The following is a 21,794-nucleotide window of genomic DNA, read 5'->3' as shown; positions in this document are numbered from 1 at the left end:
AAAGTCAGAATTATAAGGAATGAAGCCAGGACTGCCCCACTCTGTAGCCTATCCTTTGAATCAAACTGCTTTAATTTCTCCCTCCTAAAGAAGTCAACTTCATAAATGCTTCCCTAATGAATCTCTCCTACTACTAGGAAACTTGGTCAAGAATACATATTGAAATTTGCCATCCAATGAGAGAAGAGCGTTTCTCTCCTAAGGCATATTCCATCCATCCCAAGAATTCACAAAACAACATAACATAGCCAAGGCATGGTGGCGCATGCATACGATCCCCCAGCTACTCTACTCCATAGGCTGAAGAGGAGGGATTGCTTGAGCTCAGGAGTTCAAGACATCCTCAACACTGCAAGACCCCAGTCTCAAAGAAAATAAACAAAAATAACGTAAATAACCTACAACCAACAGTTCTCCCTCCACTGTTTGTCCCAACTCAGCACTTACCTTGGGCCTGAAAAGCTCCATGACCGCAATCTTCCCATACATGCCCACCTCTTTGACGGGCCGAAGCCCCTCGGCAGTGACCACATAAATCTCTAATCTCGTGTTTTTGGCAATCAACAGGTTTAAGTCTTCAGCTGAAGTAAAGTGTCCTGAAAGAACAGATCCTCTAACTTTTGAAGCCAGGGAAAGGGACTCCCATCCCTTCAAAATCATTTATGTCTAAATACCTCCAGAATTCTCATTTACTTCACATACTTCTCCAACTCCCTCCAGCTATTCCCCTTCTTGCCAAATCCAGCACCTCAAAGAGCCTCATTTCATGCACTCAACAAAGCTACTTCCCTAATCAGACTAAGAAAACTGGACTGGATCTAAGAGCGTGTGTCCTCCAACTGACGATGACTGACTAATCTCTTCTCATGGCTCTTGTCCCTCGAATTTTACTTTTCCTATTACAGTCACAGTGGCAGGCTTCGATTGAGAATGCTTCCAGTCTTTATGTAAAGTCTCAGAAACTTTTTTCAGACAGACCAAATGAGAAAAGTCCCAGAGTTTTACATGAAAACATTGTTTTGTCCACATCCCCTGCCCTCCTGGCAGTCTACCAACACCCCCATCCACACTCAGCTACCTCCATCTCTGAACAATAGAGTTTTGTTTTGGAATCATGATTAGGGTGTACATAAACATGCAAGCTTGGGGTCTGCATATTCAGCTGAGAATGTGGGTCCCAGATGATCCTTCCCGGGTTCTGGACATTGGTGTCTTTAATAAAAACACATCGTCAAAAAGCAAACCCTCTTCTCCAGCAGGGCCCTCATGTAAACAACAGCCCCAGGCAAAGGGGTTAGCCCGGAAAGAGCTCCTCTCCCTCTGTGGAGAATGCGGGCATTCTTCACATCCCTCCACCTTCTGGGCCCCCCAGACTTCTCCACAAGAAAATCCTGGCACCAAAGTCGTCATTATCACCTTCCCTTTTCCCGGCCACATGAGGCCAATTTCCGGGCCCAAACAACACCGCATAACCAACTCACACTCCTCTCTCTGTCTCACTGGGCCCGCCCTGTCCTCGAGGCCGAGTGAACTCCCCAGGACGAAAAAGGACCTCGAGAAAGGATCCTAGCCCCCCAAAAGCGCATATTGAGACGACTCCTTCGACATAGCTGGCCGGGGGAGGTTTCTTGGCCGCCAGCGCCTCCCATTCGCCGGGCCTGCTCCTGCCCGGCCGCCCCGGGGCTGCAGGCCTCCCTAGGCCGCGGCTCCCCTCAGCTCCCTCCCTCGCCGGGGTCTCCGGCCCCGGCAGCCTCACCGGTCACGCAGCCGTTCACGGCGGTGGGCTTCTGGGCAGTTACCACGTAGTTGTACGACATGTCGAGGCTTGGCGCGGCCCGTCGGGACTCGAGCGCGACACTAGAGAGAGGGACACAAGCGAAGAGACTAGCTGCCCCCACCAGCGCGCAGCGAACTCCACTGCCGCTGCCTCCGCCCCAGATACACGTTGCAGGCCAGAGCGGCCGGGGCGAGGGGCATCACGGGACGGCTTCACCTGGCTCCTTGGAGGACTCCCGAAGCCCGAGGCCGCCAACCAAAGGAGGCCCCGCCCCCGGAGGCGCCGCCTTGCCTCTTTCCGCCAGCGCCCGCGGGACCCGGATGAGAGAGCGGCGTTGGGGGTCCCCGGGAAATTGTGCTGCCTTCGGAGGTGGGGGATGCGGGCGTGAGCCGGCGGGGGAGGTGCGCCAGTGTCCTCGGAGCTCGCCCGCGGACTCCCTTGCCCGTTCCGCGCCCTTCGCCCTTCCCCGCGTCCTGTCCTTCCGTTGCTCCAGGAGCTCTAGGGGCTGTTCCTCCTTTTGGAAAGGGAAGGACTGCGGAGGCCTAAAGAGGGAAGGGAAATGACCGCGATTTGTGCACATCTCAGACGAGAACCTTGCCTACCCCCGCTTCACTCTCTCAGTTCCTCCAGATCCAGCCGGTGCTTTCCCCTGACGTTAAAACGACCACTTGGCATGGGGCACCAGGACGCTCACCTCCTCCTTTTTGCGCGTTGATTCTTCAGACTTTGAAGGGCTCACCGGTCCGCTCACCCAGTTATTGGTGCCCCTATTGCTCTACAAATTCGAACCTCAAACACAAAACCAGCATCTCTCCGTAAGGAACCCTAAGGAGCCAGGAGGGCAGTCAGCCCTGCAGCCTCCAGGGTAGCATCAAACAGGCTCCCTGGGAACTAGAGGAGAACCACGTGGCTTAGCACACTCGGAGAATGCCAGAGAGGAGCCAACCCCCATTTTACAGATGAGGAAGCTGAGACTTAAGGAGGAATTGGTTTACCTAAGACCGCCCTCCCAACTCCAAGTAGGCTGAAGCAGAGCTAGGTGCAGAGCTATGTTGATTCTTCCTACTGTGCACCCACACGTAGGCACAGAGGCCGACACGCCACTGAACCGGGCTGAACTGAGGAAAGCCAGAATATCATTGTGGTTTACAGCTTGCATTTCCCACAGCAGAGACTGTGCCTGGCTTTGTAGGCAGTAGTGAAAACACGCTGTTTGTAGAAAAACAAAAACATAGGTTTAGGTCCTGGGTCTTACCTGTATGACCTTGAATATGTCCGTAGAGCTCTCCTAGTGTGTTTCCCGGAAGTAAAATGGGATCACAAACTGGCTAGCTTCCCCCATCCCCCGCCCTTTTGGTGCCAAGCCCAATGAGAGCAAGCGTGCGAAGAGCTTTGTTAACTTCCTCACTGCATGTGATGCCCGTGTAAAAGATAGAGTTATTCTGAGGGTCACTGTTCTTCGGTGATGAAGTGGGTGGAGGTGCTGTTCCTGGGCATAAAGGCAGCCCTGTGCCTGACATGGATTGATCTGTCTTCCGGCAGCCAAGTGCAGGCGTGAACCTTGATCAGCCCCACACTCTTCTCCATCCATAGCCCACGTACTAGAGTTTGGACTTGGACCGAAGTCTGGGGCAGCTCCCTAATTACTAGGGCGCTGAAGTGTGATTGTGCCAGTCAGCTGCAAGTGCCTTCGGCAGCTTATACATTACCCGCTCCTGCAGGTGCTGCTGCTGCCTCCGCTGTGCTCAGACACAGGTAACACAGGATTGTCCATCCTCCGTCAACTTGGTACAAAGGTGTGAACTCAGCTTGTTTCAGAGCCTCTCCACCATGGTGAGTCATACAGGGCTGGGGCAGAGGAAGGGCAGCATGGTCTCAAAGCGGGATCCCAGCCCTGGGCATTTGGGCATGCTAGAGCTCCTTACACCCTGACCAAGAGATGCTACTGCCTCCTGAGGCTCAGGGGTTAATAGAGAGGGTCATCCTCTCTCCCAGGGCCTGATTCCTGCTTTTCTTTATTCCCGGAGGCCACTAGTCCCAGCCAGGCCTGGGCCTGCAGCCTCTGCATCCCTTTAGAGCCGTTCTGCCCCCTATCTGGGTCTTACATTCAGAGTAGAACAAGAACAGTTACCTGCTCTGTAATAGACACTGCACCAGTCACAGAAGGAACTCTGAAGAATGACCACGTGACTATTCCTAACCCTGGGGCTTATGTCGGCCGGTTTGGAGCTGGGACCTACAGTGTGGGAGCCTGGCCGTGCCCCTGGGCTTTGCTCCAGGCCCACTGATTTGGACCAAAACAAGCCTTGAACATATCTGGATTCAAATTTCAGCTTGCCACTGACCAGCTGCATGACCTTTTACAGAAGATTTAACCTCCTGAGCCTATTTTCTTTATCTGCATTATAAAGCAGATTAACGCTTATCTCTAGTTGTTGTGAAGTGTTGAGGCCTCACGTGATTTCCTTTCCTTTTCCATCCTCTCAGGCCACTGAAACCAGGGATGGCACTGGTCCCCAAACCCTCTCCTGGCTCTGGTGCAGGGATTATTAAAAATCCCAGGCAAGACATTATCAAAATGTGGAGCAGGCCACTTTCTTGGAGGCTGGTGGTACTGGAGGCTGGGCTTGGAGTGAGGCCAACTCACAACTTCATTGTATGTTCCAGTCCCTTGTAGGCTCTGAGGACCACAAGCCCATGCCCTTTCTAGGGCAACCTCTGTCACCCTCCACCTCCCTTCAGCCTCTCAAGAAAGCAGCATGATATGGCCAAAAGGGAAACAGCTTTGGAGCCAGGCAGACCTGGACACCTCCTGGCTGTGTCACCTTGGGCAAAATCGTTTAACTGTGCCTCAGTTTTCTCACTGGGCTCATCTTTCCTCCATCGGGTTGTTGGGAAGATTCAATGAGACATGCTCAAAAACTCTTAGAACTGGGCCTGGCTGTAGTCACCGCTCGGCAAATGGAAGCAGTCTTATTCTTCTTGCTCCCTGTAGACCTAGGCTACTCTGAAGCAGGTGGCTTAGCCCTGGCCCTGGCCAGTTGCAGGACAGGTTGGCAGGTAGGCATCAGAGCCAAATTTTGTACAAAGGAGCTGGTGCTAGTGGGCTCAGGAAGAAGCTACAGCCGGAAGTTCACCTTGCCAGGACCTGGCTCAGCTGCAGGCTCCTGCCAGGCCACCAGGTGGCGGTGGGAGCCCAGCCCTCTGGGTCCATGTTGGGCCCCAGCCTCACTCCGTCTTCAGGACAAAGGCAGGGGCTGCAGCCCTTGTTCAGCAGGCTCCGGCTTTTCACAGCCTGTTTAAAATATGGAGTAGCTCCCTTTGATTGAGTTTCCACTATATCACAGGCATAGACTCTGTTCTAGTAAATCCCTGTTTTACAGAGGAAGAATTATAGCTCACGACAGTGATGTATCTTTCCTGAGTTCCTGCAGCTAATGAGAGACAGAAGTGGGATTTGAACCTAAGTCCCCATGACAGCAGAGCTCAAGCTGCGCTTTATTCTGGCCCCCACACTACTCACTTCTGTCTACACCCTGTATCCACTCAGCCAAGCCTGGCGGTGCTACTCAGCAGCCCTCCTCCAACCTGCCCACAGCCCCTCCTGAGGCTGCCCGTGGCCGGCCTTCTCCTTCCCACCCCTTCCTGCTGGTCACCCATGCTTCCTGGCACCACCACACTATTCACTCCAGGCCTTGGCTTGTTTCCCCCTCTGGCTGGAAGAGCCTCCCTTTTCCTTCCCCGCCATGCCTCCTGCTCCCTTTTACCTATCCAGGTCCTGCTTATCCTTCACAGAGACCTCCAGGCCCCTCAGGAGGCTGCAGCCCCTCCTCTGTGCTCCTGTGGTGCACATACAGTCCTCTCGTAGCAGTACCTGCACATGGCTGACCTCTGCTGTGTTTCACTGAGAGCAGGAACAGTGTTGTTACCTCTTTTTTTATTCCTGAGATGAAGTTACTCTGTCACCCAGGCTAGAGTGCAGTGGCACCATGACAGCCCACTGCAGCCGTGACCTCCCAGGTTCAAGCGATCCTCCCACCTCAACTTTCTGAGTGGTGGAACTATAGGCATACGCCACCATGCCTAGCTCATTTTTCATATTTTTTGTAGAGATGGAGTTTCATGTTGCCCAGGCCAGTCTCAAAGCCTTGGGCTCAAGCGATCTGCCTGCCTCAGCCTCCCAAAGTGCTGGGATTACAGTCATGAGCCACTGCTCTTGGGCTGTTACCTTTACACACAGTGCCTAGGCTGGGCCTGGCACACCAGGAGGCTGGGGAAATGTTTGCCCTGCATTGGAGCAGCAGTGACTGTGGAACCTGCTCAGCTCCTTCCCCTGGCATAGGAGCCTCAGCTTGGGGCTTTTCTTTCTTTGACAGAAGAAGGTGTTGGGCCCCAACTTTATTAAAATATTTTTTGCCGAGGACAATACCTCCCCCATTTTCTTTGTATTGAAGCCATTTTTTAGGATAAATCGAAGGTATGGTACAAGACATTTCATAAATTAGGTACTGAATAGAAAGTCACAAGTTATTGAAAACTCACAGAAATACCCACCTGATAAGATGTTGCCCAACTCAAGGAAGTGCTGTGCTCCTGGAGTTCTTAGGTGGATGCAGGCCTGCACCACAGCAGAGTGGCTAGGCAGGATGGGTGCGTCTGTGCTGACCACACTCTGACCTCCTTCTCACCCCTCACCTGCAGACCTCCAAAAAGCTGGTGAACTCGGTGGCAGGCTGCGCTGATGACGCCCTTGCTGGCCTGGTGGCCTGCAACCCCAACCTGCAGCTCCTGCAGGGCCACCGTGTGGCCCTCCGTTCTGACCTGGACAGCCTCAAGGGCCGGGTGGCACTGTTGTCGGGTGGGGGCTCTGGCCATGAGCCTGCCCATGCTGGTGAGCACCCTAGGGTGGGGCAGGGGGTACTGGTGGAGTGGACGGGGCCTCCTGGAAGATCCTCAGTGCTGCCATGAGGTGCAGGGTGGAACCCAGCCCAGAGTCAGGAACTGGGGCTGCTTCCCACTCTCCCTCTCCTCCGACTGGGATCAGGGGCCTGTCATGGCCTCTCTGAATCTGTTTCTACATCTAAAAAACTATGAAGCTTGGGCCAAACAATCTCTCAAGTCCTTCTAGCCCTGAGAGTTGGTGATTCCATGAGTCTTCTGGACCCTCCAGGCCCAGCAGACCCACCCCTTCTTCCATGACGGCTTCCTGACTCCCGGCCTAGAACAGCATTCCTCTTCTGAATTCTTACCTGACATGTCCCACGCACGGACTGTCCTGGCTTGTTTCCTGTTAGGAGCCAGGGATGCGAACTCTCCTTGAGGGCTCCTGGAGGGCAGGGACTAGGCTGCACGTCATTTGTCCCTTTCCTGTCTTCCTTCAGCAAATCCATTCATTCATGCGGCAAACGCTCATGAGCCCACTGCATACCTGGCACTGTTCTGGGCACAATGAATCAGACAGACAAGGTCTCTGCCCTGGAGGAGCTTATATTCTTCTTAGGAGAGATAGACAATAGTCAGGTATACACAAAAGTAAAAGATCATTTCAGAGGGTGCTACGTGACTTAGTAAAGACAGTAAAATGGGGCAAAAGAATAGTGAGTCCCCGGGGAGGGAGTGGGTGACTGCTTCAGACTGGGAGGTCACAGAAGGCCTCTCTAAGGTGCTTCCTAAGAAGGAGTCAGCCATGTGAAGACCTGGGGGATCTTTGAGCACCAGGCACACAGTAGGGCTCACCAAACCATGACCCCAGGAGCGTGGGAAGCCCCAGTGACTACAGGCACAAGTCCACCCGGCATGCTCACTCCACCCCTTCCACTTCCAGGTTTCATAGGGAAGGGGATGCTGACCGGGGTCATCGCTGGAGCCGTGTTCACCTCCCCGGCAGTGGGCAGCATCCTGGCAGCCATCAGGGCAGTGGCCCAGGCTGGCACAGGTAAACCTGGTGTGTGGGAGGGGCTGCGGCCAGGAGGGCACAGTAAGCGCACTGAGCCCTGCTGGCTGCTTCCTCAGTGGGGACCCTCCTCATCGTGAAGAACTACACTGGGGATCGGCTGAACTTTGGCCTGGCCCGGGAGCAGGCCCAGGCTGAAGGCATCCCAGTGGAGATGGTGGTGATCGGGGACGACAGCGCCTTCACCGTCCTGAAGAAGGCAGGCCGGAGGGGGCTGTGTGGCACAGTGCTTATACACAAGGTGGGCTTCCACCCAGGATGCAGAGGCTGGCCAGCCCCTCTCAGTTTTTCCTTGCCTAGCAGCACCCGGTACCTGGACCTTCCCAGCCCTTCCCCAAGAAGTTACTTCTTCTCCAGTGTTCCCTGATCTGAGAAGGTCCCCCCATCCCCTCAGCTACCTAAGCCCAGATACAGGCATTCTCCCAGACCCGTCCCCTTCTCTTTCCCATACCTAATCAGTTGCCCAGTCCTGGCACTTCTACTCCCAAGTGTACATAACACACATCCTCCTCAGACCCCACCACTCTTGCTCGCCGTGGTTCAGGCGTCATCTGTTCGTGCTTGATGGCTGCAGCCGCCTCCTCACTGGGGTACCCCACCTGCTTCCTGCCTTCTGGCCTTGCCCATCCATTCTCCACCTACTGCCAGAGGTGTCTTCTAAAACATATGTCTGACTAGGTTGTTCATCCACTGAAAGCCTTGTTGAGTGCCTAGAGTCAACACAAGCTCTCACCCCGCTCCCTGACTCCCCACCTTCATCTCCCATCATCCCTACCTTCCTCTTATGGTCCACTCACGCCAGCTCCCGTACCCAAGAGGCTGTGGCTCATCTCTGGCTTTGCTTATGCAGTGTCTGTGGCCCAGAAAATTCTCTCTTGTCCAGGCTCCTTTTGGCCTGGCTAACTCCTACCATTCTGCAGAAGCCCAGCTCTGTCTGATGTCTCCCCACCTGGGAGGCTCTCCATGATCTCCATCTCCCCACTACCCTGAGCTGGCTGGCAGCCCCTCCTAGTGTGGACTCCATCATTGCAGTTACCACCTCACATACATTTTCAGTTTGTTTGTGTCTGCTTCCCTAGCCTCTCCCCAGACTGTGAGTTCTTAAAGGTGGGGACTGTGACTTAGTCGCCTTTTTTCCTTTTCAGCATATACTGGGTGCTTGGTAAAAATAGGGTGGATGGATGGATGGATAGATGCATAAAGTGACCCACAGTAGCAAGGCTATTGGAGCGAGAACTCTGGAACCCTAGAGTTGGAAAACTGGCTACCTACCGGGTGTGTGACATTGGACAAGTTACCTCCCCTCTCTGGGCACATTTCCCCATTTGTAAAGTCTTTTCTGACTCCAGCAAACAGGAATTCTTAAAGATTCCTGGCAGGTAGACTGTGAATGAGGGGAGTTTGCTCTTCTGCCCTAAATGTGATGGGCCAGGTTGAGTGTGGAAATCCTGAGGTTCCCCCTTCCAAACAAGAAATTCATGCCCTGCCTGTCTTCTGCCCCACATGGTACAGTGATGACCCCTGCTCTGGGGCTTTTACCTCTGTGTGGCTGCAGGTGGCAGGTGCTCTGGCTGAGGCAGGTGTGGGGCTGGAGGAGATCACGAAGCAGGTGAACATGGTCGCCAAGGCCATGGGTGAGTGCTGGCCTGGGAGTTGGGGAGGAGAGTGGGGGAGGTTGGAACAGCCCTGGGACGAGGAGCAGGTTCCTGTTGGTTGCCTAGTAGGGCTCCCCAGGTTATTACCCAGAAGCTGAGGGAAGGTATCCCTGGGGGAGCTCTTGGGGACTGGTGGCCTTGGGTACCATAGCTGAGGTGGAGAGTCTGGCAAGCTTTCTCAGAGAAGAGGGTGCCTGTGGGCAGGGCTTGTGAGATGCTGCTGCTGTCCTTCCTGACACCCAGTGCTGACAGCGGACTAGTCATCCCTTCATTCCTCATTTCTCATAGGTACCCTGGGGGTGAGCTTATCCTCCTGCAGTGTCCCTGGTTCCAAACCCACCTTCGAGCTCTCAGCCGACGAGGTGGAGCTGGGCCTGGGTAAGCTTGTGGCCACCTATCTCAGCCCTGCCTGCCCCTCGGCCCAGGACTTTGCCCACCTTGTATACCCTAAGAGCTGTCAGCCTGGTCCTCTCCCCAGGTGGTCTTAGTATTTTCACCTGGGCGTTTGAGGCCCAGCTTGCCTGATTTCTACCTGCTTTGCCGTCCACACTCAGGACTCTGGCCACGTGGGACTCCATGTGCTGTCCACCTCCTTGCCTTTGCTTACCATTCCCAGGTCCTCCTGCCCCTGCCAGAATGCACCTTCTTTCAAGGGCTGTTCAAAGATCACCTGACCGCAAAGCTTTCTGCTTCCTCCCCTGTGCTTCCACCTTGACTACCTCTAGTTAAAGCTATCTCTGCCACCGAGCCATGAGCTCCCATAGAACAGAGACCGTGTTCTTCATTATTCTGTCCATTTCCACCCTCCACCTCCACCCACTTATACAGTGCCTAAGGTGCCTTGCCTAGTGCCCAGCACTGTGCGAGTCCTTGATAAAAATGATGAGCAAATTCCCAGGTCCCGAGTGGGCCAGCACTGACCACATGTATCTGCAGGGATCCACGGGGAAGCTGGTGTGCGCCGGATAAAGGTAGGTGGTCCCCCTGGCACAGGCCACCCTAAGGCCAAGGCCCCCCAGATGCAGCTCATTCTTGGCTCCCTGTGACAGATGGCAACCGCCGATGAGATTGTGAAACTCATGCTCGACCACATGACAGACACCACCAACGCGTCTCATGTGCCTGTGCAGTCTGGTAGGTGGCCTGTTACCCCGTCTCCCAGCCCTTCCTCCACTTCAGGGCAGAGGGTCTCACCTGGGGTGTCATGTCTGTCCACAGGCTCCTCGGTTGTGATGATGGTCAACAACCTGGGTGGCCTGTCATTCCTGGAACTGGGCATCTTAGCCGACGCTGCTGTCCGCTCCCTGGGTGAGCCTCGCACTGGGAAGGGGACCCCGCAGCCCTTTGAGAAGGGCTGAGGGAGGGCCTTGTGATGGCAGAGAACACGGACTGTGCCGTCAGATGAGCCTGAGTTAAATCGTCTCTCTGCCACCTAATTGCTGGATACCTTGAGCCTTTGTTCATTTTCTTGTCTATAAACAGGGTAATAATAATGGTACCTGCCTTATAGGTTGTTTTGAGGATTAAGTGAGATTAAACATATGTAAGACCCTCAATACTGTGCCCAGCACCTAGCATGAACTGAGTAAATGAGACGTATAATTACTCATCTGCCCCGAAGTAGGGGACACCTGCAGTGAATAATGTGGTCATTTGTGGGGTTGAGGGATGCCAGGAGGAAATCAGGCCATCTCCCTACTGACCTCAGGGCCCCAGCTTCCAACATCCTTGCTTTTCAGTTGTTATGTTTCTTTCCCTGATGTCCATTTTCCCCTCTTGGACTGCCACACTCTGGTATTGCAGAGGGCCGTGGGGTGAAGATTGCCCGTGCCCTAGTGGGCACCTTCATGTCAGCACTGGAGATGCCTGGCGTTTCTCTCACCCTCCTGCTGGTGGATGAGCCTCTCCTGAAACTGATAGGTGAGACCTGGAACCTGGGGTCACCCAAGCCAGGGCTATTTGTGGCTGGAAGAAGCCAGGGAGACTTGGAGACCCCATTAGGGATGACTGTCAATCAGAGCTTTGGAGTCTGTGAAGAAGGCCCTTTCTAAGCTTCTCCAGCCTTTTCTAGCTCTCACTGGACTAGGAGGAGTTGGTGTTAGGATCCTCCTCAGATATGCCTGACCCTTTCCCCAGGGACCCTTCCTTCATACCCCTGTAAACAGTAGGCACTCAGTCCATGCTTGAGGTGGACTCCCTTCCTCCAGGGCTGCTGAGAGAGCCAGGCCACCAGGGCCAGGATGAGGGAGTCCAAGCCCTCCTGAATCCCTGGCTGGCCAACTGTGTCTAAAAGAGTTATCTTGCTACCGTTAGATGCTGAAACCACTGCAGCAGCCTGGCCTAACGTGGCCGCAGTCTCTGTTACTGGGCGGAAGCGGAGCCGGGTAGCCCCTGCGGAGCCCCAGGAGGCCCTTGATTCCATTGCTGCAGGAGGTACCAAGCCCCGCTTCTGGGGAAGGGACAGGGGTATGTGGTGGGACGGGCTAGGGCCCTGGTACCCACCGTCCTCCCTTTCTAGGCTCAGCCTCGAAGCGGATGGCGCTTGTGCTGGAACGGGTGTGCAGTACCCTCCTGGGCCTGGAGGAGCACCTGAATGCCCTGGACCGGGCTGCCGGCGACGGTGACTGTGGCACCACCCACAGCCGTGCAGCCAGAGGTTGGTGCCAGGGACTTTGCCAAGTGAGGTCATTCACAAAACCCTAGCTCCCCTTTCACCTTTTTTCCTGAAGACAGGGACCTTCTTTTTTTTTTTTGAGACAGAGTCTCACTGTGTCTCCCAGGCTGGAGTGCAGTAGTGCAATCTCGGCTCACTGCAACCTCCGCCTCCCAGGTTCAAGCACTTCTCCTGCTTTTGTAAACAAGACAAACTAGTAAAACACAGAGGATGTTATCACAAAGGGCTAAGGAGAAAAAACAAGGCCGGGAAGCGGAGTACAGGGTGTCAGGTGGAGGGGCTAGGGGCAGGCCTCACCTCCCGAGGCCCTGTTCAGTTACACAGCCCAGCGGCTCTCCAGACCGCACAATGGATGTGGTAAGGGCTCTTGGGAAGCCTTCATTCTGCCTTCCCCTCAGCCTCTTCCAGTCTTCACTGGTGCTGGCTGGAAGTCAGGGAGATGGAGGGAGCATCTCTGAATTCCTTCCATCTCTTTGTGCCCACAGCGATCCGGGAGTGGCTGAAGGAGGGCCCACCCCCTGCCAGCCCTGCCCAGCTGCTCTCCAAGTTGTCGGTCCTGCTTTTGGAGAAGATGGGAGGCTCATCTGGGGCGGTGGGTGCCCAGGGGCTGAAGGGCTGACAGGGAGGTGGCTGGGCCAGCTGGGGTCCTGGCCAGCACCACATGCTCAGCATTCTCATCTTCCCCAGCTCTATGGCCTGTTTCTGACAGCAGCTGCCCAGCCTCTCAAGGCCAAGACCAGCCTCCCAGCCTGGTCTGCTGCCATGGACGCCGGCTTGGAAGCCATGCAGAAGTGAGCTGGAACCCTGTGCCTCAGACCAGGGTTGGGCTGGGGGAGGTGGTTGGTGACATCTGCTCCCCACCAGGCCCTAGCCCCACCCTTAGAGTGATTCCCTTAGTTTCCTACAGTGAGCCTCTTTCATTTTCTTTCCCTGCCAGGTATGGAAAGGCTGCCCCAGGGGACAGGACTATGGTGTGTACTTGGGCTCTGGCCCCAGACCTTTCTCCTTTTGAGCCTGTAAGCCCTAAAGAGCACCCTCAGTGGCAGGGCCTGCGCTCAGCCCCCTTTCCCTCACCTTGTCCAGCTGGATTCTCTGTGGGCAGCAGGGCAGGAGCTCCAAGCCTGGAAGAGCCCAGTAGCCGATCTGTTCCAAGTCCTGACCAAAGCAGTCAAGGTAAGTGAGGCTTGGCCCCCCCCATGGAGACAGGCTTGGAACCACCAGACTCTTGTTTCCATGTGACCCTGAGCAAGTTCACCTTCCTGGACCGCAGTTTCCTTCTCTGCGCAATGGAGATGGGCACCTATCTCAGAAGGCGATTATGTGTCTAAGGAAATACTTAGAGCCCTGCACAGTGCCTGGGATGTGGCAGGTCCTCAGTGAATGGCGGCCCCTTTCCCTGCTGGAAGTAGAAGAGAGGTGACTTTCCACCTGGTGACAGAGCAGAGGGTGCTGGCAGAGCCAGGGCAAGAGTGTCCAGGGCCAGGCTGCATGGCAGAGACACTCTGCCCATGACAGGGAGGAGGAGGCCTGGGGGCCTGCCCTTGAACCTGCTCCCACACCCTCCCCCAGAGTGCCGAAGCTGCAGCTGAGGCCACCAAGAATATGGAAGCTGGAGCCGGAAGAGCCAGTTATATCAGCTCAGCACGGCTGGAGCAGCCAGACCCTGGGGCTGTGGCAGCTGCTGCCATCCTCCGGGCCATCCTGGAGGTCTTACAGAGCCAGGGTGTGTAACTGCCTCCCTCTGCCTCAGCTCCTCTCACTGCTGTGTTGAGGTGGCCTTTGTCACTTCCTTCTGCCTTCCTATCGTCACCTTCCCCCAGCCTGGACCCCTTGGCCCGCCCTCTAAGTTGAGCAGGAAATGCTTCACCAAGATTCCAGAGCTACAGACAACACCCAGAGCGAGCCAGAGTGGGTCCCCATGCCTCTCCAGTATGCCCTCTCGCTTTGCAGGAGGGTGGAGTCCCTGGGTCACACCGCCCTCCCCTGCCAGCTCTGGACTTCAGAGATAAGGCATTTTCCTTGTGCAGCCTTTACCTGGCAATCCTAATTTGGTTTTAAGACTCCTTGTGAAATGCCTTCTGCACCTTAACCCCAGTGAGTGGGAAAAGAAAGTTAATAAACTATAATACATGGAAGCAAGAAAGCCACTGCCTCCTCTGAGGGACCTTCCCCAAAGCATGTGAACCAGGGGCCCACAGCCCTGGCTGCAAGCATCATGAACCATCTCCTACCAGGCAGATCTCTATTACTGAGCCCCTAACACAGGGTCTCCTCAGCTGGGCTGCTTCCAAGGTCCCCCACCCATCCCCCTTCCAGTACACACACCTGATGCGTGTAAGAATGCTAGAAAGGCTTTCCTCGGCATTGAATTAACAATTCAGTGGCTCCTCAGGAGTCAAATGGGCATTTGGAACACCAGAAGGAAAAGAAATCATCATGGTCTAAGGTTCAATTATGGATCAGAAAATGCAGCCAGGCTGGGCGTGGTGGCTCACACCTGCAATCCCAGCACTTTGGAAGGCCGAGGCAGCAGATCTCTTACACTCAGGAGCTCAAGACCAGCCTGGGCAACATGGTGAAACCCTGTCTCTACCAAAAAAATACAAAATTAGCCAGGCATGATGGTGTGTGCCAGTAGTCCTAACTTGTTGGAAGGATGGCTTGGGCCCAGGAGATCGAGGCTGCAGTGAGCTGTGATCATGCCACTACATTCTAGCCTGGGCAACACAGCAAGACCCTGTCTCAAAAAAAAAGGAAACTGCAGTCAAGCCAGCACCCAGGTCTCTTTCTAGAGCAATCGCTGATGGCAGGGTGAGCAGGGGTACTCTGTGCATGTGGAGACAAACAGCACATGCCTGGCATGCATGTAGGGCAGGGAGTGGTTAAAGGCACTATCTGTCAACTCATACACATGACCTGAAATCTGCTTCTGCTTTAACCTGGCTACGTGAGCTAAGGCCTATTTTTTAGCTCCTTTCGGTCTGTAAAATCAGAATGGTACCCACCTCAGAGACATGAAAGCATTCAAATGAGATGATGAAGATGAAGCCCAGCACAGTCCAAGTGCTCACTCACTAGAGTTATGGTTATCACGGGAAAGAGCCTCCTGCCCCCCAAACCCCTGTTACCTACTTAGCCCAAATTTGGCTGTAGGCTCCCCCAGTGGCTGGGCTTCTCTACCCAGGGTCCTGTCTGTCAGCCGTACCATACATCCCTGACCACAAGGTATCCAAGTGCACAGGAGTATGTGCCCATCAGCTGGGAAGGAGGCTGGCCTCAGATGGTGGCCTATAGATCCCAGCTCTGCCATTTCCTGGCTGGGTGACCTCAAGCCAGTAGTCACTTACCGTTTTTAAGTCTTGTTTTCCCAGATTATGAAATAGGAAAAATTTCCTTCCTCGTAATAAGCATATGCCATTAGCTATCAAGGACATTGGCACATAAATGAACTGCATGTGAATCCACACATGTGACTCCATTAAGACAGAGGATCACCTTGATCTCTGGTGCCTTCCGGTTGGCCCCTTCTTAGGTCTGTGAGGGTCAGACCTGTCCTGAGGCTTTTACAAATTGGCCAGAACTCATTTAACCACAGCATCGTTTTATCAGAGGGCTGTATTAGAGACTGAACATTTGTGCCCCTCCACCCCCAGATTCCTGTGTTGAAATGCTCACCCCACTATGATAATGTTAGGATGTGGGGCCTCTGGGAGGTGACTGGGTTATAAGGGTGGGGCCCCAGAGCTCTCACACCCTTTCCACCATGTGAGGTTATGGTGAGAAGACGGTCTCTGAGGAAGCTGGCACTTGCCTCACACCAAATTTGCCAGCGCCTTGATCTTAGATGTCTATAGCCTCCAGCACCATGAGAAATAAATGCTTGTTGTTTGAGCCACCCAGCCTATTTTATTTTTGTTATAGCAGCCTGAACAGACAAAGACAGCTTTGATTCTTAACATATTTAATGAAATTTGAGCTTCAAAAATCAGTGAAATGCCTACCCCTATGGAGACAGGGAGCTGGTCATGGGACCCAGCTGCGTGGAGGACATCCCAGTGGCTTTGAAGGCTCCAGCCAATCAAGACATTCAGTATTAGCCCTTCCGCCAACATCTGGCGGTATGAAGCTGGGGTGGACAGTTAGCCTGATGTCGCCAGGAGTAGGATGCTGATGCTGCTAGAGAGTAGGTGGGCTCCAGACCCCAGGCTTCTCACTTGCCAACTAAGCACAGCAGTCTAGAGCCTGGGACCTGGCAGGGCTTCTTTGGAGAAGGCAAAAAAGCCACAGCAGCAACACTTAGAAGAGAAGCAAGACCCTTCCCTCTTCCCACCCCGTTTCCTCCTCTGAAGAAGAGCAACAGCTCCAGCTCCAGCATGGCACAGAACTCTGGTTGAGCCAGGCAAGCAGCCATGGTGGGGGCAGGTGAAGCAATGTGGGTCTCAGCAAGGAACCCCTCTGAAGGCAAGCAGTGGCTTCCAGGGCTCTGTTGCACACAGGACCCCACAACTTTGGCATCAGTTGCATGATGTGCTACAGAGTGATCAGAGGGGCTAGGGCCCTGCCCAGCAGGAGGCAGGAAGGCCCTGATCCAACAAGGGGAAGTAAAGGAAATCCACAGCCATCTCTGTTACTCATTACTATTGAGACATCTGGGGACAGGCTCTGTTCTTGGGAGAGCAAGTTACCAGGATTCACAGGGCTGCCTGCTGGCGACAGGCATGTAAGTCACAGGGAAAGGCCAGGATCCAGGCCTCAGCTGTAGCAGCAGCTGGAAGAGGTAGAGCCGCATGGTCACAATACACGCAGACTCAGGGTAGCAATACAAATAGAACAGCTCAGAACAGTCAGCTCCTCAGCGGAAGCTGCGTGGGCCGCCACTCCCTGCTTCTGCAATCACTCCATGATGTCTCCACCCCACCACACCTCCAGATGGGGCTGGATGGCAGAGCAGATGAAGCCTGCTCCATGGCGGGGCGGCCTAACTGAAATGCATGCCTTTGTGGGGGAAGCAGACAGATACCTCACCTCCCTCGTGGTTCATGTCGTGGAATGCATGTGAGCCCCAGCTCTTCACCACGCCCCCAGGAGTCTTAAGCGGAAATCAGTCTGATTTCTTCAGGCAGGAGCAGCAGGAGTGGCCAGGGCAAGGAGGACCTCATGTGAACAGTGGACCTGAGAAGCTGATGCCAAGTAGTGCAGAAGCCAAAGCCACCAAGAAAAGCAGACAGGCAGCAAGTGGCTGGAGAAGGCAGGCTCAGCACCCAGGTGAGAAGTCTGGGCCCAGACTTAGAAGAAAGTCATCTGCTGAAGCCAGCTGGGAGCCTGGGAAGGGCAGAGCTTCTGAGGAGCACAGGCTGCAGCACCAGGAGCTCCTGGGAACCCCTTCCTGCTGCTTCACTCCCCATCGTGCAGCAGGGGCTGGAAAGACAGGCAGATGCCCAGGAGTTAATGACAGGATGCAGGAGTCACCCCAGGCCCAAGCCGTTCAAACAGACCCCCAACCTGCAGGGTGGTCCCCACACAAGCCACCAAATCTCTCAGGGAAGCCCCAAAGTCCCTGAGCCTGGTACATACCCCATCTCCCTCCATCCCTTCAACACCTGCTCCAAGCACTCAGCTTGTCACCAAGCACCCACCCACTAGACCAGCCCCAAGGCTGGGAAAGGAGAAATCACACACCCTTGGCATAGTCAAGCCCTTCCTTGGGGAAGAAGATAAGGCCACACTTCACCTCATAGAACCACAGCAATTTGGGAGGGAAATTCTGTCTCTCAATGGACAGACCCTAGGAAGCCCCAGAGAGTTTCGCTGGGATAGGCTGTTTTGGGACCAGTGCTCCCCATCGGCCACCCTAACTCCACCCTCAAGCTACTTGGTTTCCCACTGTGCCACTGGGTTAGTCTTCTTGAGCCTTTCCTGGGAGATCCTTCTCTAGATCTGGCCCTGTCCCATCCTGGAATGTGGGACCAGAACCCATACCTGTCTGTCGGTCAGGATCCCTGGCTCTGGGCGCTTCCAAGATGAAGCCAGAAGGATGTAGAGCACCAGCAGCCCGAAGGCCACCACCAGCATCCCGGTGCTGTTGGCAAAGACGGCCTCGCTGGGCAGGCTGGAGTATGGCCTGGTGCCGTTTTTCCTGAAGATGAGAAAATAGTGTGAGCTCTCAAGAGATTTTTCCACCTATTTCTGTCTAGTGGGAGACTCGATGTCACTAAGAGAGGGTGAGAAAACCTTGCCGGGGCCCACACGTGATCTGCAATTTTAACACCCTTTCTAAGTCCCTGCAAATATTTGTAAAATGGGCTGGGTACAGTGGCTCACTCTTGTAATCCCAGCACTTTGGGAGGCCAAGGCATGAGGACTGCTTCATCCCATGAGTTCGAGACCAGCCTATGCAACATAGTGAGATCCTGTCTCTACAAAAATAAAACAGCTGGGTAAGGAGGGATATGCCTGTAGTCCTAGATTACTTGGGAGGCTAAAACGGGAAGATCACTTGAGTTCAGGAGTTTGATGCTGCAGTGAGCTATGGTCACACCATTGCGCTCCAACCTAGGCAGCAGAGTGAGATGTAGTCTCTTGTGGTGGGGGGTGGGGGTGGGGGTGAGGAGATAGAGAGGGTCTTGCTATGTTGCCCTGGCTTAACTCAAACTCCTGGGCTCATATAATCCTTCCACCTCAGCCTCCCAAGTAGCTGAGACTACAGATGCCTGCCACTGCACCCAGCTGTAATAATCCTTTTTACCCATGAGGAAACTGAAGCTCAAAGGAATGAAATCTACTTACCCAAAGTTGCATAACTAGTAAATGGCAAAGCGAAGATTGAAACTGAGGTCTGACCTCAAGTCCTAGTTGCTTTTCACTACACCCCATCGCCTCAGAATGGACAGCGGTGGCCAGGCGTGCAGGCTCTAGAGTCACACTGCCTAACCTGAGTCCCAGCTCTGCCACTTACTGGCTGTGTGCCCTTGGGTAAGTTACATAACTCCTCTGTTCCCTCATTTTTTTCCCCCTGAACAGTCCTATTGCAGAATCTGTTCCCTCAATTGAAAATGGCAATGACAACAATACCAATGAGGTAGGGTGGTTGAGAGGATTAAATGTAAGGTGCTTAGGACAGTTCACACAGTAGGTGCTAAATCAAACTGATGCTCCATACATATCTGCTGACTTACCCATTTCAACCTAAAGAAAGATCAATTCTGTTACCTTCAAGATCAGGAATGGGCCCAACCCCGAAAGCTCTCCTCCCTTGGGTGAGTCCTATGATGATAGGGTGTGTCTTTTGAAGACCCTATTCCCTCCTCTTCACCTTAGAGTTGGGGACCCCGCTGCACTCACAAACTGATGAAGAAAAGCTTCTCATTGATGCCAGAAATGACAGATGCAATGGACAGAGAGAGGATGGCGGCTCCAAAAAAGACGTGGATAGGTTTTAGGAGGCTGCGCAGCCACAGGGATGCCCAGGGCAGGAGGAAGACAGCAAAGCCCAGGAACCACTGTGGACAAAAGGGAGGACACACCCGATGGTGCTATGTGTGACCACAGCACATCCGGTTACCCCTCCCCACCAGCGCCGCCTCCCCATCTCCTTGGCTCTTCTTTCACAACTCACACCCTCCCACCAGGCATTGCCCACTGCCAGGCATTGCCCACTGCCAGGCATTGCCCACCGCCATGCTAGCTTCCTCATATGGCCTATTACCCACAAAACAAGAACAGTAAATGACATGCTTAGCTACCATCCTACTCCCAGCAAACCCAACTGCCTTGTTTGTCTCTGCTGCTTTCCAGTCCTTGCTCATAAAACTCCACACTTGCACAGGCCTGAGATCAGAATACGGAAACCACTTCTAGAATTCTTTTGGTTCACAGAGAGGTGGGAGTGGGGAAAGTGGGAGTGAGATGGCTGATTGAGTCAGCATGGCATGTGCCATGACAAAGTTAGCAGAGGGGGCTCTGGGAGGAGAGACAGGCAGTGGGAAGGATAAAAGGACAGGGTAAGTTCAGGCCACTGACCTCCCACAGCCCTTGAATAAACTACCGATTCGGCAGGATACAACCTGCAAGGCTCTCTCCAGGCAATAAGCAGAAGGAATATTTGGTGCTCATGCAAGTGAAGCCCCGCCCAGAGCTCATGGCTCTGGGAACCCTGAGGAGGAGGGGAGAGAGAACCCACCTGGCAGGCGAAGAGGAAGACGGTGGTGATGCCCAGCCAGCTGTGCAGAGTGTAGAGGTTGGCAATCCTTCCATGGTTGTGAAACGTAAAGACAGCAACCAGCCCCACAACAGTGAGGACGAAGGCCATCAGGTGCAGTGCTGCATGGAGGAGTTTCCAGGGCAGCTTAGGCCCCACCCACGACTGGGGCAGACGGTACACCAGCGATGCTGCAGGAGAGAGTGGTCCCAGGGCTCAGCCTCTCCCCTCGTGCCCATCCAGACATCAGGGAGTAACCCTGATAGGATCCTACACAGCTTCCCAGAAAGGGAACAGGAAATGCTAGGGCACTGGTATCAACTCCTTGGCGTCTTCTCTCCTCCAACGATTTGTGGAGCCAGCAACCCCAAGTATGTGCTGAGGAACTACATCGCGCAGAACGCCATCGAGGCTGCCGAGAGCGGGGACTTCTCAGAGGTTCGGCGGGTACTGAAGCTACTGGAGACCCCTTACCACTGCGAGGCAGGGGCCGCCACAGAGCCCGAGGCCACAGAGGCCAGAGGGGCGACTGGCGGGCAGCATTCCTATAGCAGCAAGCCTCTGCTCTGGGCAGCAGAACTGTGTGTGACGTGATCATCGTAATCAGCCTCTCCCCTTATGCCCATCCAGACATCAGGGAGTAACCCTCATCAGCCATGCAGGGAGGAGGGGCTGGGCATGGTGGCTCATGCCTGTAATTCCAGCAAATTTTGGGAAGCCAAAGTGGGAGGACTGCTTGAGGCCAGGAGTTTGAGGTTACAGTGAGTTATGATCATGCCACTGCAATCCAGCCTGGGCCACAGAGAGAAATGAATAAATAAATAAATAGATTCAAATTAATAAGGAAGGAGGGCTGGGCATGGTGGCTCATGCCCGCACTTTAGGAGGAGTTCAAGACCAGCCTGGGCAACGTAGCAAGATCCTATCTCTACAAAAAATAAAAATAAAAAAATAAATTACCCAGGCATGGTGGCACATGCCTGTACTCTCAGGAACTCAGGAGGCTGAGGTGGGAGGCTCACTTGAGCCCAAGAGTTCAAGGCTGCAGCAAGCTATAGTCATGGCACTGCACTCTAGCCTGAGAAAGAGGGAAACCCTGTCTCTTTAATTCTTTTTTTTTTAAGATGGGGTTTCACCATGTTGGTCAGGCTGGTCTTGAACTCCTGACCTCAGGTGATCCACCCGCCTTGGCCTCCAAAGTGCTTGGATTACAGGCATGAGCCACCATGCCCGGCCAACCCTGTCTCTTTTAAAAAAAAAAAAAAAAAGGGCCGGGTGCGGGGGCTCACGCCTGTAATCCCAGCACTTTGGGAGGCCGAGGCGGGTGGATCACGAGGTCAAGAGATCGAGACCATCCTGGTCAACAAGGTGAAATCTTGTCTCTACTAAAAATACAAAAATTAGCTGGGCATGATGGCGCATGCCTGTAGTCCCAGCTACTCGGGAGGCTGAGGCAGGAGAATTGCTTGAACCCAGGAGGCAGAGGTTGCGGTGAGCCGAGATCGTGCCATTGCACTCCAGTCTGGGCAACAACAGCG

At 54.1% G+C, this 21,794-nt stretch overlaps 3 protein-coding genes across 14 annotated transcripts in view; 1 reads left to right on the top strand and 2 right to left on the bottom strand.

The window, feature by feature from the left end:
- DDB1 (damage specific DNA binding protein 1) overlaps positions 1-1,988 on the bottom strand; it is a 33,602-nt gene extending 31,614 nt beyond the window's left edge. Inside the window, exons 1-2 of one of the 3 annotated variants that reach the window (XM_032283220.1) lie at positions 1,757-1,988; positions 448-596 (exon numbers count right to left, since the gene is read on the bottom strand). In XM_032283220.1, coding sequence (XP_032139111.1) covers positions 448-596; positions 1,757-1,817 — 210 coding nt within the window. In that variant the 5' untranslated portion in view covers positions 1,818-1,988. Of the gene's footprint in view, positions 1-447; positions 597-674; positions 1,585-1,756 lie in introns of those variants that run through there. The other 2 variants (XM_032283221.1, XM_032283222.1) reach the window with 2 other exon arrangements.
- Positions 1,989-2,069: 81 nt separating this feature from the next.
- TKFC (triokinase and FMN cyclase) lies at positions 2,070-14,202 on the top strand. 2 transcript variants are annotated; one of them, XM_032283226.1, is made up of 18 exons: positions 2,070-2,178; positions 3,499-3,610; positions 6,479-6,668; positions 7,602-7,712; positions 7,790-7,971; positions 9,286-9,364; positions 9,674-9,763; positions 10,322-10,356; positions 10,435-10,519; positions 10,604-10,693; positions 11,189-11,305; positions 11,699-11,818; positions 11,904-12,041; positions 12,545-12,651; positions 12,747-12,850; positions 12,997-13,030; positions 13,143-13,232; positions 13,629-14,202. In XM_032283226.1, exons 2-18 carry the CDS (start codon positions 3,608-3,610, stop codon positions 13,788-13,790), a joined length of 1,737 nt encoding a protein of 578 aa, XP_032139117.1. In that variant the 5' UTR covers positions 2,070-2,178; positions 3,499-3,607; the 3' UTR covers positions 13,791-14,202. The 2 variants fall into 2 exon arrangements, with proteins under 2 accessions (XP_032139117.1, XP_032139116.1); XM_032283225.1 differs by lacking the exon at positions 2,070-2,178 and having other exon boundaries at positions 3,454-3,610.
- Positions 14,203-16,003: 1,801 nt separating this feature from the next.
- Positions 16,004-21,794, bottom strand: part of LOC116554935 (cytochrome b ascorbate-dependent protein 3) — a 12,678-nt gene continuing 6,887 nt past the window's right edge. For 7 of the 9 annotated variants that reach the window (XM_032283232.1, XM_032283227.1, XM_032283230.1 and 4 more), the window contains 4 exons: positions 20,239-20,447; positions 19,401-19,558; positions 18,039-18,195; positions 16,004-16,827 (listed from right to left, as the gene is read on the bottom strand). In XM_032283232.1, the coding sequence (XP_032139123.1) occupies positions 16,741-16,827; positions 18,039-18,195; positions 19,401-19,558; positions 20,239-20,447 (611 nt within the window). In that variant the 3' untranslated portion in view covers positions 16,004-16,740. Of the gene's footprint in view, positions 17,478-18,038; positions 18,196-19,400; positions 19,559-20,238; positions 20,448-21,794 lie in introns of all 9 variants that reach the window. The other 2 variants (XM_032283228.1, XM_032283229.1) reach the window with 2 other exon arrangements.

Source organism: Sapajus apella, unplaced genomic scaffold, assembly GCF_009761245.1.
Source record: "Sapajus apella isolate SASKATOON/1434 unplaced genomic scaffold, GSC_monkey_1.0 scaffold14, whole genome shotgun sequence".
Lineage (NCBI taxonomy): Eukaryota > Metazoa > Chordata > Mammalia > Primates > Cebidae > Sapajus > Sapajus apella.
This window is presented reverse-complemented; position numbering and strand designations above follow the sequence as displayed.